The sequence below is a fragment of the Sus scrofa genome, chromosome 16 (genome assembly GCF_054392235.1).
Source record: "Sus scrofa isolate SSC_HxYL_T2T_F1_AM1 chromosome 16, Sscrofa_HxYL_maternal_Yorkshire_Landrace_v2.0, whole genome shotgun sequence".
Lineage (NCBI taxonomy): Eukaryota > Metazoa > Chordata > Mammalia > Artiodactyla > Suidae > Sus > Sus scrofa.
This window is the reverse complement of record NC_139398.1, coordinates 56,905,941-56,922,630: the sequence shown is the minus strand read 5'-3', so window position 1 is coordinate 56,922,630 and position 16,690 is coordinate 56,905,941. Positions and strand designations below refer to the sequence as shown.

The window sequence follows — 16,690 nt, the reverse complement described above, 5'->3', positions numbered from 1 at the left end:
GAGATATATTGTGGGTAAAGACACCATTCTGAATGTTTTACATGCATTTGCTCGCTTAACTTTTTAAGCTTAATTGGTAGTTCAATTGCTCATATTACTACACTGTGGCTAAGTGACCCATTCAACACCATAGAATCTAGCAGAAGATTACAGATTGTAATAACTATACTACAAAAAGAAATGTGAACAAAACAGGAAGGAGAGAACAGTTGAAATGGCACCAGAAAAGGCTGTGCAAACTGTTAAGTACAGTATTAACAAAATATTAATGATATAAACAAGGTCCGGCATAACCCAGGAACAAAGATAATGCAGCACAACCCTCAGAAACAAAAAAGTACCTTACTAACTTCAATTTCTAAAGAAATCGAGATTATCTGCTTTTGTTAAGAGCACATGCATTTTTATACTCTCCACCTCATCTTACGTACTTTTACAGTTTCAGTAGTTTTCAAAGACGACTGACGCCTAAAGTGAGAGCCCTAAAGCCTTACACTACGTCCAATCATTAAATTTAAAAACTTGCTTGCTCAGCACAGAATAATAAGGCAGGAAAATTGCTCCACGAAGTTCTAAGAAAAAAGGTAAATAACAAAGTAAGAACAAAAAGAGCTTTCAAGTTAATTTTTTTAGTGAATCATAAAATCGAGTAACCAAGAGACCTCTCCCCCAAACCTCATGTTTAACAATGGTTAAAGTGGTTTGTGATGTTCTTTTTAAAATTCTGATGACTCAGCTATAGATAGGAAGGGGGTGAAAGACAGAGGGATGAATTAGAACACTGAATGACAGGTAACCTAACACAGAGAAAGTGATGACTCAAATAATTTTAAAGGAATTTTAAAACAGTATGAGTTTAGCAGGTTACACAATTGTCAGGTAGCTATTCCACTGGTGTAATTCTTCCCAACAGGTCTTATTTCATAATTTTAAAACTGTTGCCCTCAGCTTTCTCCAGGTTGAATATACAACTCTTGAAAAATCAAAGTGATACTGACATTGTAATAAAACCAACAGAGTCCACAGTCAGAATGTCCATGTTATCACGTATCCCCCTAATAGAGACTCTGCATCAGGGCTCAGATACACCCATCACTAGGGATTAAAGCAAATCCTGAAAGGTCTCAGAGGCACATTTTGAACCATACTTCTCTTCCCAATCAACAATGAACTGGGGTAGCTTACCAGGGAAACGACATCCGTAGAACAATAAACCAAGGAAATAAGGTGGTACTGGAAATAAAATTTGCAAAGGTAATATTTCCAACACACAGATAAAGTACCAAATTGTAGGGCAAAGAGAGTCTAAGTCTTTCCTTATTAACAAGCAGTTTTCCTCTCATTCTCCTCCGTGCTCACATATGCTCGCTGGGTCTTCAAACTGGCTTAACCGGGCAATTCTACTTACTAGTCTGATAAAAGCCGCAAGAACGGGAAGGTCAGGATTTTCTTGGGTCTTCCTGATAGGTACTCTAGTCATTGGAGAAGTTCTCCTTAAATAAAACTTGTCAACGGTCCTTTCTCTCCAAACAAACATTTGGGGCTGCCTCTTTCTCTGGAGCAACCTTCCCCCACCCTCTTCTTGGCTGTGACTCAGTCATCTCAGAGCTGCCCTTTTAAAAGGTGAGGCCTGGGTCGATGAGGATTTCAATTAAGCTCAGGTGATTTCAATTAAGCACTCCAGCTACAACTAAGGGGGCGACAAAGCAAATTTTGAATGTATGGGAGCGAGACACATTCCTATGGAAGCAATTTATCCCTAAGGAACCTCTTCGTGAAACTAATCATTTAACCTTTATACACAAAATGGATTCCATCACAGCTGCCTTCTATCTCAATACCTTAAATCACTGCAACTTAGCTACCAATGACTGCCCTAAGAAGCAACTTTAAATTTGTAATTTCTGTGAATATAAGTCTCAAGGACAGTGTACAATGACATAAGATTTTAACCACCAATTCTAACCCAATTTTACTTTATTTTCCTACCAGTGGTGAGGCACTGGGACTCTTTCTGCACCACAGAAGGTACATTCATCATGCATAAAGAAATGCCTGAAGACACAAATGTTAATACCAGAATCCCGAGATATGGTGATATTACTCTTAAAACAAACATAGAAAGGCACAAAATCATCAGCCAGGAGTGAATGACATACCTAACTTCTACGCTGTTTTAAAAGGTAGTTGATCAAGTTCTAAGGCAGAGGCCCAAAGGTCTACACCTGATGTGAGTTTGGAACTGCATAGTCAGTGATCCACACTAAACTGGGTGCGCTTGTGAGCCTGGTGGCCACTGAAAACATACCCAAAATACAAAGTCAAGAACATTAAAATTAAATGTTCATTTTCCACATGATAGCCTATGAAATTAGGTAAGAAAAGAAAGCCAATTTGTGAGTATTTTCATTCTCCCTCCCTCTTTCCCCCACCCCAAATATCAGCACAAAGCATGTGGGCTGAAAGGTTCAGTGGAAGAAAGCACCATATTCCAAGGTATATGGACTGTGTCTGAGAGGGGAAGTGATGGGCTAGCAAACGAGTATGGGCCTAGGATGCAAATTTATAAGCCATCTCACAGATATAGGTGTTTCATTATGAATACAAATCATTAAATAAGCGGTGAATACTTTTCATGAAGAGAAGTTGGAGGAGCAACCAGAAATTTCACACCAGTTCTATACGTTGAATGCATGCGTACCGCTGACCACGGTCCTGAACTGACATTTCCCATTTAAGGAAGGGTTTTCTCTCCTAAGTCTGGAAGCACCAGTGGCTATTCTCCAATCCTTCCCAGGAATTCTGAACCAGGTGAGAGGGTGCTGAGCAAGAAGGGCGAAGAGAGGGAAAGAGGCAAGTGCACAGAAGCTGCTGGAGAGGGAGATTTCCGCTTAATCATATTCGATGTTATGTTCTACCCCCAAATAAGAGGACCGGAGAAGAAGCCAGACTAAATACTGGAGACATAAAAGGGCACAATCATCCTTGAACTAAGTGGTGCCAAGCTGTGTAAATGTCAACCTGAGCAGGTGCACAGGGCAGAGCATCAGGTTGCTGGAAGAGAAATGGCCTTCAGTCGCTGTGTCAGCATTTATGTGGATTATACCAAAAGGGCTCCTAAATTTTTGCAATTTTGTCTTAAGCAACTGTAATGTTTACACTGTCCCAAAGGGACAAAGCACGCTTTTTGTCAGGTAAGTCACATACATGGATTCTTGTTTTTTTTAAATTTCTATCGTTTTTAACAGATTTCCCTTTTTCGAAGTTGGGGTGGCCCCTAGACCACCTGCCTTCCCACCACCTAATGTTTACAGGAACCAAAGTTGACTTCCAGAAAATCATCTGATCCTTATTCCTCCCTTTCAGCCCCCAATCATCATGAATTACCTGGTCATCTCACCAGCCTCACCACAGGGCTGACAGGTTGCCTTCTGACTAAATCCCTGGATGCAGCTAGCAATACACATGTTCACAGAGGATATTATTATTATTATTATTTTGTCTTTTTGCCATTTCTTGGGCCACTTTTGCAGCGTATGGAGGTTCCCAGGCTAGGGGTCTAATCGGAGCTGTAGCCGCCGGCTTATGCCAGAGCCACAGCAACGTGGGATCTGAGCCGCGTCTGCGTCCTACACCACAGCTCATGGCAACGCCAGATCCTTAACCCACTGAGCAAGGCCAGGGATCGAACCCGCAAACACATGGTTCCTAGTCGGATTTGTTAACCACTGCGCCACGACGGGAACTCCATCGTAGAGGATATTATTTAATAAATGATGAGTAAGAGCAGGTTCCATGAGCAAAAGAGAGATAGTGTCTTACAGAAGAGTTAATGAACTGGACACCATAAAGCTTTGCTATTAGTACATCGTAAGAAATGCTGCGTCCATGAAATTAAAAGTAATCACCACGTTACAAATCTACCTATTCAGGAATGAAAGGGCCTCCCAGAACCACCAGCAAAATATGCTGGTGGCATAATCCATCAGAGATGGGACATCTAGGCTTCCGATTATTCCTGGCTACGGCCCTGATATTCTGCATAAACCAGCTTTTCTGTACTCAGTCAAAACTAGCAAAAAGCATTAGGGAATGCATCCTATATTCCATGAATCATGCTGGGTCCTCTATATAAAACACCTCATTAATTCTCCTAACAACCCTCTGGCAGGTCCATTTCACAAATAAGGAAACAATCTCAGTATTAATAACTTGTCCGAAGGCACATGGCCTATAAAGGGCCCAACTGGGGTCATTAGTGTGGACCCTTAGGCACTACAGACCCTGATCCCAGAGCAGAGAGGTGAAGGGATGGAGAAGGAGGGCACAAGCCTTTTCCAGGCAATACTACAGCACGGGCGGCCATGCTTAGAAACGGCCTGGGGCATCTTCCATCTAAAAAGGACATCATCTCTTCCAAGTCACACATGCGTCTGCGTGCCTGTACACACGCGCACACACGCCACTCCCAGTTTTCTCTAACATCAGGCCACCTGGTGGTTATGGACCCTTCTCACTGTGAGACTTCTCTACCAAGATTCTTCCCACCGTTTACCGTCTTTGCCCTACAAAGGGCTTCCACACCCTTCTTCACAAGGATAAAATGAAAAACATCTGGACACATTTATCAGACGTATCCACTACGTCTGATGAGAGAAAGAGACAGCCTGTATCACTGGCTCCAAAACACTGGTGAAAATACAAATACTGGACATTTCCTAGAATACCAGAGACCCGGGAGGAAAGATTGTAAAAGCCCTGGTACCCGGATGCTGACCCTCTGTCTTCTCTAAAATATTCAAGCAAACAAGCCAGATGCTCAAAATGTGTTTTAGCTCACAAACACCTCACTGCCCCACCTCTGGGCAACCACCCCTGGTATTCACCTCAGGTCAACCCCCGCCCCCTTGCAATATGGAAATAAGCATTGGCAAGGCTCCCTTCTCAGGCTCTATTCACATCAATGAAATGTTTTGTTCAAGAAAATACTAGGGTTAAGGCAAAACAGCAGTGACAAGCAGCATTAACATCCACACTAAGCTGGTCTCTTGAACAGACCTCAATGCTTTTCCTATTCTATTTCATGTGTTTACCTTGAAACCTGAACCACTAGGAGTGAGGCCCCTGTTTCATCTACACATCATTTATTAAGATGCCATCTGTTCGGGTTATCCATTCCCTGATAATCTGGACCATTTCAACAAGCTACTCCCGCAGTTCTCACCAGGTGGGCTCCACACTGCCTGGCCTTCCCCAAATGCCAATCTGATCCAGTCACTTCCTTGCTTCACATCCCTCAGTGGCTCTCCATGCCTCAGAATAACGTCTAAAAGTCCCTCCAGGACCAGCTGCTGCTTCTCTCTCCAGCTTCCCGCAGGCCGTGCCCTCCTCTGCTCCACGACTCAGACTCCTCTGAGCCCCACACTCCTGCAGGCTCTTTTTGCTTCGGGGTTTCTGCTACAGGTATCACTCTTGTCCCTTCCCTTCTCCCAGTAACTCCTCGGTGAGGCAGCTCCCACCTCCCAGACCAAAGGAGGCGCACACCCCCTCACAGCCTGTTCCCCACCTGGAGACCAATTAATGAAGACTGATATCCTTAGGGACCATCTCCCCCACTACACTAGAAGCTTCATGAGGTCAAAACTATCTCTGTTCTGTCCACCTTCATGTCCTCAGGGGCCAGGACAATGCTTCCCAAGGGTCAGACTCAACATACAGCGGCTGACGGACATTCCGAACCTGGGGCTCTCATTGAAGCAAGGAGTCAAAAGCAGACTCAACAATAAACATGCCAAGATTTACACACTCCTTTTTTATTTTTTCAAAATTATGCAGCTGCTGTGATTCATAAAATACCAATTTGGTGAAAAGCTTTACTGAATTCACAGTTGCTTTTTGCTGTTTGTTCTCTTCGCCAATGAACACGAGATGTTCATCTACTGCATTAGTCTCTTATGAGGGAGCCCCCTCCAACACACACATCCAAAGTGACATTAAAAGCAGTCCTCAAATTCATACATCGTTCAATAGAACAGCTAAAAGACATCCCCTAATTGTGTCTACTGTTATTAACGGAAACTGTTTCCTACCTTATGTCAGTAAAGTAAATCCTTGAGGGTAGCAGAGTATAAAAGAGACGCTTTATATTGAGTTGAAAATCCTTTTAGATACTAAGCTTTTTACTGTCATTCTAAGAATCCCTGAAAGTTTCCAGTTCTAACACACAGGGAAAAGCAGACATAATGTGCAAGTCCCTGCACAGGTGTTCTGAGTGGATCCTCAGTGACTTGACTTTCTTTAAATTTACTTAGAAAAACTGCTCCTAACATTTTCACTGTGGTCCATGAGGGATTTTGGGTAAGAGATCCAGAGGTTTAAGCAGAATTCCCAACAGGCATAAGAATATGCACATGGTCACCCTTCAGTTAAACACGCAACTGTTTTCTTCTTTCCTTCAACATAACAGTACTCAGCCCTTACTAAGATATTAAAAGCATTGCAATAAGCACACAAAGACGAAATTCCTGCCAACACACAGCCAATGGCACCAGGTACTTAATGAGAGTCATCACAAGGTGCTTTGAGAAAGGACAGGGCAGAGCGCCTAAGAGCAAATCTCAGAACTGTTGTTAGAAGGCCAGTCCTCCAATCCAGACCGTCACAGCCTGCCACCCTCAACATACACCGGCCCCAAATCCACAGACTTGGAGAAGCAGAGGTGAAGTCGGGTGCACTTTAAACAAAAAGGCACTATCTCTAACTTTCACATATTTGCTGCCAAGTGCATAAAAAGTACACTCATTGCCATGTTAAACTAGTCTTTTTAAGACACTGAAACCTTAAAGGGCTGATTTAAGTCTATGAGAGTTTATAAGTTTACGCAAATATTGACGGTGAGATAAATATGAAATAGGTCAAACATTGTTGACTTGACTAGAAATATGCAAGCAGCTTTAACAAGGGTGCCCAGAAAATTAGCACTGCAATTATACACTAGGAACTTCAATTTTCTGCTTTTCAAAAATTCATGGAATAAGTTGCTGAAAAAAAAAATTAGAAAACGATGAGTCTCCCAAGCTAGACCTAACAATTTTTAAATCTTTTCTTTTATAGGAAAGTTTTTTCTCAATAAATTTTTATTACATTTATAGCTGTACAACGATCATCACAACCAAATTTTATAGCATTTCCATCCCAAACCCCCAGCCCATGCCCCCCACCCCAATCTGTCTCCTTTGGAAACCATAAGTTTTTCAAAGTCTCTGAGTCAGTATCTGTTCGTTGTGTCCTTTTTTTAGATTCCACATGTAAGTAATAGCGTATTATGTTGACAATTTTTAAATCTTAAATGAACCTCTTTCACTTTATGGGTTTCACATAAACTGTTTAAGGCTTTATATTCAGTGCCTCACTATAATACAACCTGATATGAATAAAAACTCTTTTCCAGCTTATACTAGTAAAATGGTAATAAACAGAACAGACACAGCCTCAGGGTCTCTGAAAGCAGGAGCAGATTAATTATGCATAAATAAAAATAAACCAGCCCAAGCTTATACATCATTTCACAAAATTTTTCATCACAAACGAACTTGAAAAACTACTTTACATGGCACCCAATGCTAAATGTCACAAACTATGCTGGGATTAAATTAGATGGTGTGACCAGTCAAAATGGTCATCATTAATAACAAATGCTGGAGAGGGTGTGGAGAAAAGAGAAGCCTCCCACACTGTTGGTGGGAATGTAAATTGGCACAGCCACTATGGAGGTACCTTAGAAAACTAAATATAGAACTACCATATCATCCAGCAATCCCACTTCTGGACATATATCCAGACAAAACTACAATTCAAAAAGATACATGCACCTGTATGTTCATCGCAGCACTACTCATAACAGCCAAGACATGGAAACAACCAAAATGTCCATCAACAGAGGAATGGATTAAGAAAATGTGGTACATGTATACAATGGAATACTACTCAGTCATAAAAAAGAACAAAATAATGCCATTTGCAGCAACATGGATGGAACTAGAGACTCTCATACTGAGTCAGAGACAAATACCACATGACATCACTTATATCTGGAATCTAATATACAGCACAAATGAACCTATCTACAGAAAAGAAACAAATTCATGGACATGGAAAGGGGGAGTGAGTGGGATAGACTGTGAGTTTGGGATTAGTGGATGCAAACTATTGCATTTGGAGTGGATAAGCAATGAGATCCTAGTGTATAGCACAGGGAACTACAGCTAGTAACTTATGGTGGAACACGATGAGGATAATATGAGGAAAAGAATGCATATATATGTATAACTGGGTCACTTTGCTGTACAGCAGAAATTGATAGAACATTGTAAATCAACTATAATAAAAATTTAAATAAATAAATTTTAAAAATTAGATGGTGTGACTAAAAGGCCCAACAATTTCATTACTATTATTCCCACTTAGGAGGGGGGAAACCGGGCTTTATATCAGCTGAATGGTCCACGTTGAGTTGAGGTGGCAGAGCTGGAAATCAAACCCATGTTTTTCCACTAAACTGAGATTGGGTAACCGAGTGCTCCTTACTGAACCTTCCAGGATGGTATTTATAAGTGTGCATGTTTTCTGGACAGAGGGTGGAGAGTTTTCATTAGATTCTCAAAGGGACCCACAAAAGTTAAGAACCCTGCACCACACCATAACCAGTGCAAAAACCAGAAAATGCACACTGGACTTCCACCCCTCTCACCAAGGCATCAGTTCTCTACTCTGCTGATTCAGTTTCACTTTAAAATTCTCCGAGCAAATCAAGATTTCCACTCCTGGACAATTTTCAGCATCCCGGCCCCACCTCCACAGATTAAGTTACACAATAAATTGTAATACTGTATCAGTTTACATCCAATTCTGAGATTTCACAAAAACTGACCAATGTTATTTAGTCATTCCACTTTCCAAAGTGTTTCAATCAACCTATCCTTCCTGCCACTGCCTGTGAAATAAGCTATCATTATATCCACTTCCAAGAAAATAAAACACTGTCACCCCAAGGCCAGGCAGTAAATAAGCTATAGGATTGGGATCAAAAGTGAGAAGTTTTCGACTTTCCCCACCTGGGATCTGCAAGAGCATGTCAGGAGTCACAAAGCACCCTCCTAGCTATGCAAAAACCATAGGGCAACTAACTCCACCATCTTCTTTTCCAATGGCAACACTATTAGAGTCTAGTGGTAAATCATTAGGTTGGGTCATACCCCCTGCTGTCCAATGATCAGTGTGCTCAATTCTGAAAGTTGAGGCAGATGCCACAAGGTGAACACCAGCACATGCCTGGCATGATCAAAAGGAGATGCAACCACTGAGGAGAACACTGGTTCAGCCCAGGGTTTGGTCAGGAGCTCTGTGGTTGGGATGGTACTCAGCTTCATTCCTGGCACCCTGAAGCAATTTGAACTTGGAGTCCATCCTTAATTCCTGATCAGCAAAGGAGAGTCCTCATGTGAAAATGAACTTTACCTTTAAGTTCACTAGTCAAACCCCTCATTTTACAGATGATCAAAATGACCTCAGAGGATTCCAACAACTCCTCCAAGGTCTCACAACTCAGGAGCAGAGACAGTTCTAGAAAGCAAATCTGTGAGTTCCCATTGTGGCTCAGTGGTTAACGAACTCAACCACTATCCATGAGGACACCGGTTTGAGGATCTGGCGTTGCTGTGAGCTGTTGTGTAGGCCGACAGCTACAGCTCAGATTCGACTCCTAGCCTGGGAACCTCCATATGCCGTAGATGCAGCCCTAAAAAGAAAGCCAAGTCTTTAGACACTTGTTCAGGATCCTTGTGCTTCTCCAGGTGTTAGGGGTGGGTCCTAGTTACTGCCAGAGGGTTGACCAACCACTAGGGTTTGCTCAATCTCTGCCAGGCTAGCACCTGACTTCCCTCACTTTGTGCAAGATCCAGTCTTTGCCTCCAGGCTGGGGTCCCAGGAGGCTACTGTCAGAGTACTGGCCTTAGCTTGCATCTTCTGAGGCAGAAAGACAATTACTTACTAAAGCTAACCCCCTTAGAGAGGAGAAAAATACCACTGTGGCACTGTGGAATTAACTTCACAAGGAGGCTCCCTTAACGTGATGTTTTATTTATGGCCTTGCCTGATCAAAATTATTTCCCCACAAGAACCTTCCAAAGCAAACAATCGAAGACACACAGAACCAGGCTTCCTTGACTGTCCTCCAACAGCCGAAAGAAAAAAAAGAAAAAAAAAGCCGGAGAAAACAGGCGGGAGGACACCAAGTCACATTCTCAAAGTGTCAGGATGAGACCCACAAGTTTCACACATTCTTCCAAGAAACCAGGATGGACACAGTCCCCCGAAGAAGGTAGGACATTCCCTGTTCAGTTTGGCTACCAGCAAGCAGCTGGACACCCCCGGAACAAATCCAAATGGGAGATGCAGAAGCGCAGGTCAGGGCCGCTGGCTAAGACCTGGGAGTCCTTCTCTGTGGGAGGACCGACGTCGCTAGACCAGCCAAAACCACCCGCGGGGGATCCCGGGCCGACGCCACTGTAATCTCGCTTCGCAACTTCAAGGGTACCTATCGCAGCCGACTCTAACCCCCAACGCACCCACTCTGCCCCCACACCCATCCCTTCCCCACACTCCCTCTCTACCCCAGCGCTTCGGTGGGAAGCAACGACCACTTCGGAGAACTAGGTCTTAAGTTGTGGGGACGAATCAGGCGTCCAGATCACATTCAATCTCAAACCCAGCGTAGCAAATCCACACCTTAAGGAGTCTGCTGCTTTGACACTGTAAAAGCACGCTCTCAGGCTGCACAGGGGTACACACGTACACACACACACACACCAGCCACGGGGAAATCAAGGACCCACAGAGCGTCTCCTGTCATTATCCCGGGCTCGGGACAGAGCCCTGGGGTCCCTTCCCCTCTCCACGCTCCAATGCGCTCTGCCCACCGCCCGCGTGCGGGATGGTTAGGTGGGGTCGCCTGGCAGGCGGACCAGAGGGGCCAAGATGTGGGAAGGCGTGGCCCACCTCCTCTTCCTGCTCCTCCTGGGATGCGCTGCTGCCCCGGGTCGCGGGTGGCGCGGTTCCTCCGGGGAGCGGCGGCGGCGCGGGGACTCCACGTTCGGGCACCCCTCGCGCGGGAGCCCACGCGGCGGGCGGCCGGGCGCCGCCCGGCGGCGGCAGCGACTGCTCGCGAGAGAAGCCAGGCTCCCCTTCCTCCGACAGAGTTTCTGAACCTGAGGAGGACTCCGCTGAGGAAGCGCCCGGCGAGGACGCGGCGGCCGCCGCAGGGACGGGAGTGCGAGCACCGTGGCCGCTGCAGCCGCGGGGCACTGGCTCCGGCGCCTCCGAAACTTTCTCCCCCATTTCCCTCTCGGGCCCAAAGTGTGAGCCAAGGGGCGGAGGGGGCGCGGCGCGCACTTAGCGCCTCCCAGGGAAGCCGCGGACTGCTGGGCGCCGGCTCGCTCTCGCTGCCGCTCCCGGGCTGCGGGGAGCCCCGCTGGCTACTACATGGCCGCGGCCGGGCCGCCGGAACCCGCCGCCAAGTTAGTAGCCGCCTGAGCTTGGAGGCCGACGGAAGCTCCCACGCGAGGGGACATGCCGGCGCGGGTCAGCGCTCTGCACTCCACAGTCCTCCCGCACGGCGCCGGAGCAGCCAGGACTGCGGCTTCTCCAGCAAAACCTGCCTCCGGGACTGAGCGGGGCCGGCGAAAAAGACGGGCAGCCGGGGGAACCAATGGTAGGGCAGGCGCGCCGGTGGGCGGAGGCTGCGGCGCCCCAGGCGCACCGGCGTCAGGTAGGGGAGGCGGGGCCGAGGCGTGAATTGCTGGGTCCCGCGGGAGCGCTGGAGCTGGGGGACTAGATCCAGGAACCTGCACCTTGGAGGGAGGGAGAACCAGGAATCGCAGCCAAAGGTTGGGACTCCGAATTTAGCCGAGAAGTGGGTGGCGGTCCTGGAAACACCAGGGGAAGATGGACGCGGAGGCGGTGAGACCTTGGAGAAGAAGTGGACTTTTGTTTCTAAAAAGTGGAATCGAGGAAACTGGCCAGAAGGAAAAATAGGGCTTAACGGGTAAAAGGAAACAAACACACAGTCACGCACACACGTGTGCCCATCAGCGTGCTGTAGGAGAAAAGGGGAAACTTCACGGAATATAGTTGAATGGATTCAAACGGAGCTGATCTCTGATCCCGGATTCTCCAGTTTAGCTCCTTGGGCTTCAGTGTCCTCAGCTGGAAATGGAAACGGTTGTACCTGTCTTGTCTCCCTATGGGGAGAATTAGAACAAATATATATATATATATATGAAGCTTCAACAAACTGCCTGGCTTGGACACACAGACTGTTTTCATAAGACTATTTTCTGTCTTTATTTCTGTTTGGAAATTAAAAAGTTAAGGGCATGTACCTTTTGAAAGGGAGGGAAATAATAAATTATGCTCCTATATTTAACTGGGGCTAAGAATATGGCCAGTATTGTGCCAGATCCAATGCTGAATTAGAGAGGGCTTCAGGGCCCACCATTGCCTGACTCTCCACATCAACAAAGCAGAGGATGAAAAGAAGTCACATTTCCTCTTTACTTTCTCCTAGCCCCGGACTGTAAACCAGCAAGATATGGGACTGGTTCCTTGATTTTCCTTACCTCTAAGAACTAGGAGAAAGCACTTTCACAAAGGGCACCAGTAGAACCACCTTAAGGTCCTCCCTGGGTGGCCTTCAGTGTGGTGGGGTGACCTGAAGAAAACAGAACAGCAGTGGAAAATAGATGACTCCTCCCTTGCCTTTAGCTCTCATCCTATTCTGAGCTCTGGCACTGCTGACCTGGGATATAAATTCAGCCAGACTCAATTCCACAGACATTGATTGAGATGTGTACCCAGTGCTTGCAGGGGATACAAAGATGAATAAGGCAGGTCCCCTGCCCTTGAGGAGCTTCTGGTCAAGCAAGAGATTGATGCTGCATAATATAGCTCCATTATTAATTTTCAAAAGCTGTGGTGGTGCTACAGGAACAATGTGCCATGGGGGGGGGGGAGGAGGAAAAGTTACAGAAAAACAGTTCAGGTCCTTAAGCTCAGAAGACCTCAAGAATCTTAGATTTCCCTTTGTCAGAACAGTTTTGCCAAAGGTCCTTAAGAACTGGAGGACTCGAGTTGAAAGCCCTTCAGCTAATGAGTCCTCTTATGCTATCACGGCATTTACAAGTGATAGATCATACAAAGTGCTTCATCATGTTGGACAGCAAGCTTTGTCCCAATCAGTTTCCTCCCCCAAGATGAAGGGGAAGGAAATATGATGTGACCTCATTGCCACAGACAGGCATACTGCAAAACAGTTCTGGCTGGCAGGCTTCCATTGTGACACTTGGGAATTATCTGTGGGGCTGTGATGACCTGCTGAGGCAAAAGGACAGTCGTAGTGACTTGGCTAGTTGTGAAAGCAAGGCTAAAGAGAGTGCACAGTGGGGCAGTCTGGATCCAACCCTGGGCTGCACAATTGCTTTTCTGGTCAGGAGCACTGGTCTTTATCTGAGCCTCTATGTGGTTGATTTGCCTGAGCCAAAGTGAAATGATGACTTAAGCAAGCCATTCACAGGAAAGAGGAGGAGGGGCCGTTTTCTGTACATCAGGAAAGAAGCAAAGACATGATCTGAATTGCTAGCAGGAAGAATGATAATAGCTATTATTGCTTCCTCCATAAGAATCTATGGATATTCTCCTTGAATCCTGGTAACAACATTATGAGATAGAGTCCATTACCCCACCTTATAGATTAAGAAACTGAGGACCTTCAAGGTCAAATAACTTGACAAAGGTCACACAACAAGTGAATGGTGGAAGTGTGATTCGAACCCAGCAATCTGGTCCAAGGAACTTTCTTAAACGTTCCAATATATTGTCACTCTGAACAGACAGCTTTTTCAAGTGTATGTGTATGTAGACCCACACACATACATACGTATTATATTACAACTGTCCATAGGGCAGAGACTTTGTTGTTGATTTAACATGAAAAAGGGTATAAAAGGATACTTGCAGAACAGAATTTTTCCCCCACAAGCATTTATAAGGTCCTTAGTATGTGCCAGGCAAGGTGTTAAGCACTTTACAAATGTTAACTTTTCCAATTCCCATATCAACCCTATAAAGTAGCCTATTCTCATATTGCATAGGTGAAATGTGTGAAAACTATGGCACAGCGAAGTTAAGTAATTTTCCCAAACTCACACAGCTAGCAAGGGATGGATCCAGCACTCACACTTGAACAGTTCAGCCCCAGCATTCGTGTTCTTAACCCCACAGATCAAAGTCAAGCACTAGATCAGTATTTCCTGAACTTTTTAAACCTTCACCGCAAATAAGAAATATATTTTACATGGCAACTCATGACACATGTACATACAAATACAAATAAAATTGCATGAAATAATACTTACACTTCCTATAAGCATTTGATTTTTCATTATGTTTTATTGAAAATTAAAATGCTAGTTGTGATCAGTTGGATGGATTTCACACTCTGCTTTGACACATACAGTCAAAAGGAGGATATTTGATCATCTCAATAGATGACCCATGAGGAAAATATGACTACAGTTCAGTCTGACAGTTTCCAAACTCAGAGGATGACTCTGTAAATAGAAGACTATCAGAAGGTCAGGATAGTTCCCATTAGACCTAGGAACAAGTGCTGGGTATCACATTAGACCGGTTTTGATTTAAATCCTACAGTTCCCCTTTCTTATGTTGTTAATTAAATTATAAACACCTTCTTCAGTGGCTAGGAAAGCACCCCTCCAAGAGAACATCTCATAAGTGCCCCTAATGTTGGAGGCTTTGGGATGAAAAATGGGTATAAAAGTGTGGCTTTTTTTCCTGCAGTGTCACTGTAGCCAAGAGTTGGAAAAATAAAAACATCTTAGTCATAACTCCTGGGAAGCCAATAGCACAGCTTCACATGACGGAACCAGATTAGCCTATAGACTAGGAAAACAAGATCAGCCTACCCCAAGGTCGTGAGGGTCCACACATTCTGCTGCACATGCCTCCAAGTGCTTGGTTCAGGGGCAAGAACCCCGGGCTCTGAGTGTTCATTGTGTTTGGTGATTAGACACTTGCCTCAGTTTTCTGTGTTTTTCCCCTAAGTGATGGGAGACATTGCCTCTGGGAATCCCTGATGTTTCTGCCAGTCTCTGCTCTGTATGTGGGGCCAAGTGTGAAAGTCAGGGTCAAGCCCTGTCTCCACGAAACGGAGGATTTTCAAGGACAAGTTGTCACACACATGATTCTCAGTGTCATGACCTTTCTAGAATTAGGTTTAGTGCTTAATAAACTTGAAATCAATTGTCTTTCTTTCTTACATACATAAAATTAGAACATTATACATTCAGAATGAGTGTTTTTGCAAAATTGTTAAGTAAATACACATACATGCACCAGCACACACACACACACACACACACACACAAATCCTAAATATCATATGATATTTGGATTATAAAACTGATGATATTATTCATCTTTAGTATGTCGTTAAATTTTCATTATTAATTATCGATTTGCCTGCTGCCCCATGACAAATAAAGTACAATTTTGAGACAAAGTAAACATCAATAAAAGTGTGTCCATTGAGATGGCCCCAGTTGAGGTTTTTGATTTACACCCAAGGGTGTAGCATGACACAGACCATGGCAATTTCTGACTACCAAGCCAGAAAGAAAAGTTCTCACAGCATCTCAACCTTTTGTTTGTGTTTGAGGTCTAGGAAAAGAAAGATTATAATACAAGATTTCAGAAATGATTCAGAAGTTTCGTAAAGAGATGGTTGAAAAGGACAGGAGAGGAAGAGTAATACTATTATTTGCCTCTGTTGGAGTCTCTGACCTAGTGGTTAAGGAGGCTGGGAAATCACGTTATGTTAGCAAATTAAAATGAGCCTGTAATGGACCAAACAAGAGGCTGCTGCTGATCTGACCTCTTCGATCAAGGTTTCTGCCCATGCTGTCTGTGGAGCACTTGCTTCCCATCGCTGGGATGCATTCAAGGGACCAGGGTTCTGATTCCCAGACCCGCCCAAAGGTTTGGGAATCTGCATTTTGAAGGAACACTCCAAGAATTAATCAAGTACAGTAAAGCTTGAGGATTACTGAAGAGGATCCTAATTTGAAGATCACAGAGCTCTTTTGTGGGGCAAATGTGTGTGGCTCTGTAGAAGGTAACCAGAATGAGCTTGATGGATTGCAGTCTGTCTTACTTGGACCTCACTGCTTGTGGAGAACAACTACCTTGAGACAAAGGCAGGCTAGCAGCTGGATAGGAAGATGCATGTTCTGAAAACAGCTGGAAAAAACTGAGCTAATACACAAAAAGCTCTCAGGATAGTGTTCCCTCGAGGATTCTGTTTAAATAAAATTCAAAATGGCGACTCTTTCTCACAGAAGACTCCAATCTTTTGCATTTGTCTTTCCAAGATGGATGAGATGGTTACTCACATCTGGGATTGTTTTGTTATGCTTTCAGCACGAAACACTCCTTTATTTTCATTCTTCATTTTTCAAAAAGATTTATTTAGGACTCTTCACCTGTTTAGGAAATAGAAGACAAGCAAGCACATTTACTCATTTTTATTCATTGCAGTGGTTTACTTTCAGAGCCAAAC

At 44.5% G+C, this 16,690-nt stretch overlaps 1 protein-coding gene across 15 annotated transcripts in view; it reads right to left on the bottom strand.

Moving 5' to 3' along the window:
- MAST4 (microtubule associated serine/threonine kinase family member 4) overlaps positions 1 to 11,737 on the bottom strand; it is a 589,108-nt gene extending 577,371 nt beyond the window's left edge. For 8 of the 15 annotated variants that reach the window (XM_021076748.2, XM_021076754.2, XM_021076749.2 and 5 more), the window contains exon 1: positions 11,056 to 11,724. In XM_021076748.2, the coding sequence (XP_020932407.2) occupies positions 11,056 to 11,394 (339 nt within the window). In that variant the 5' untranslated portion in view covers positions 11,395 to 11,724. Of the gene's footprint in view, positions 1 to 1,408; positions 1,585 to 11,055 lie in introns of those variants that run through there. The other 7 variants (XM_085002340.1, XM_085002344.1, XM_021076752.2 and 4 more) reach the window with 2 other exon arrangements.
- Between the last annotated feature and the right edge of the window lie 4,953 nt (positions 11,738 to 16,690).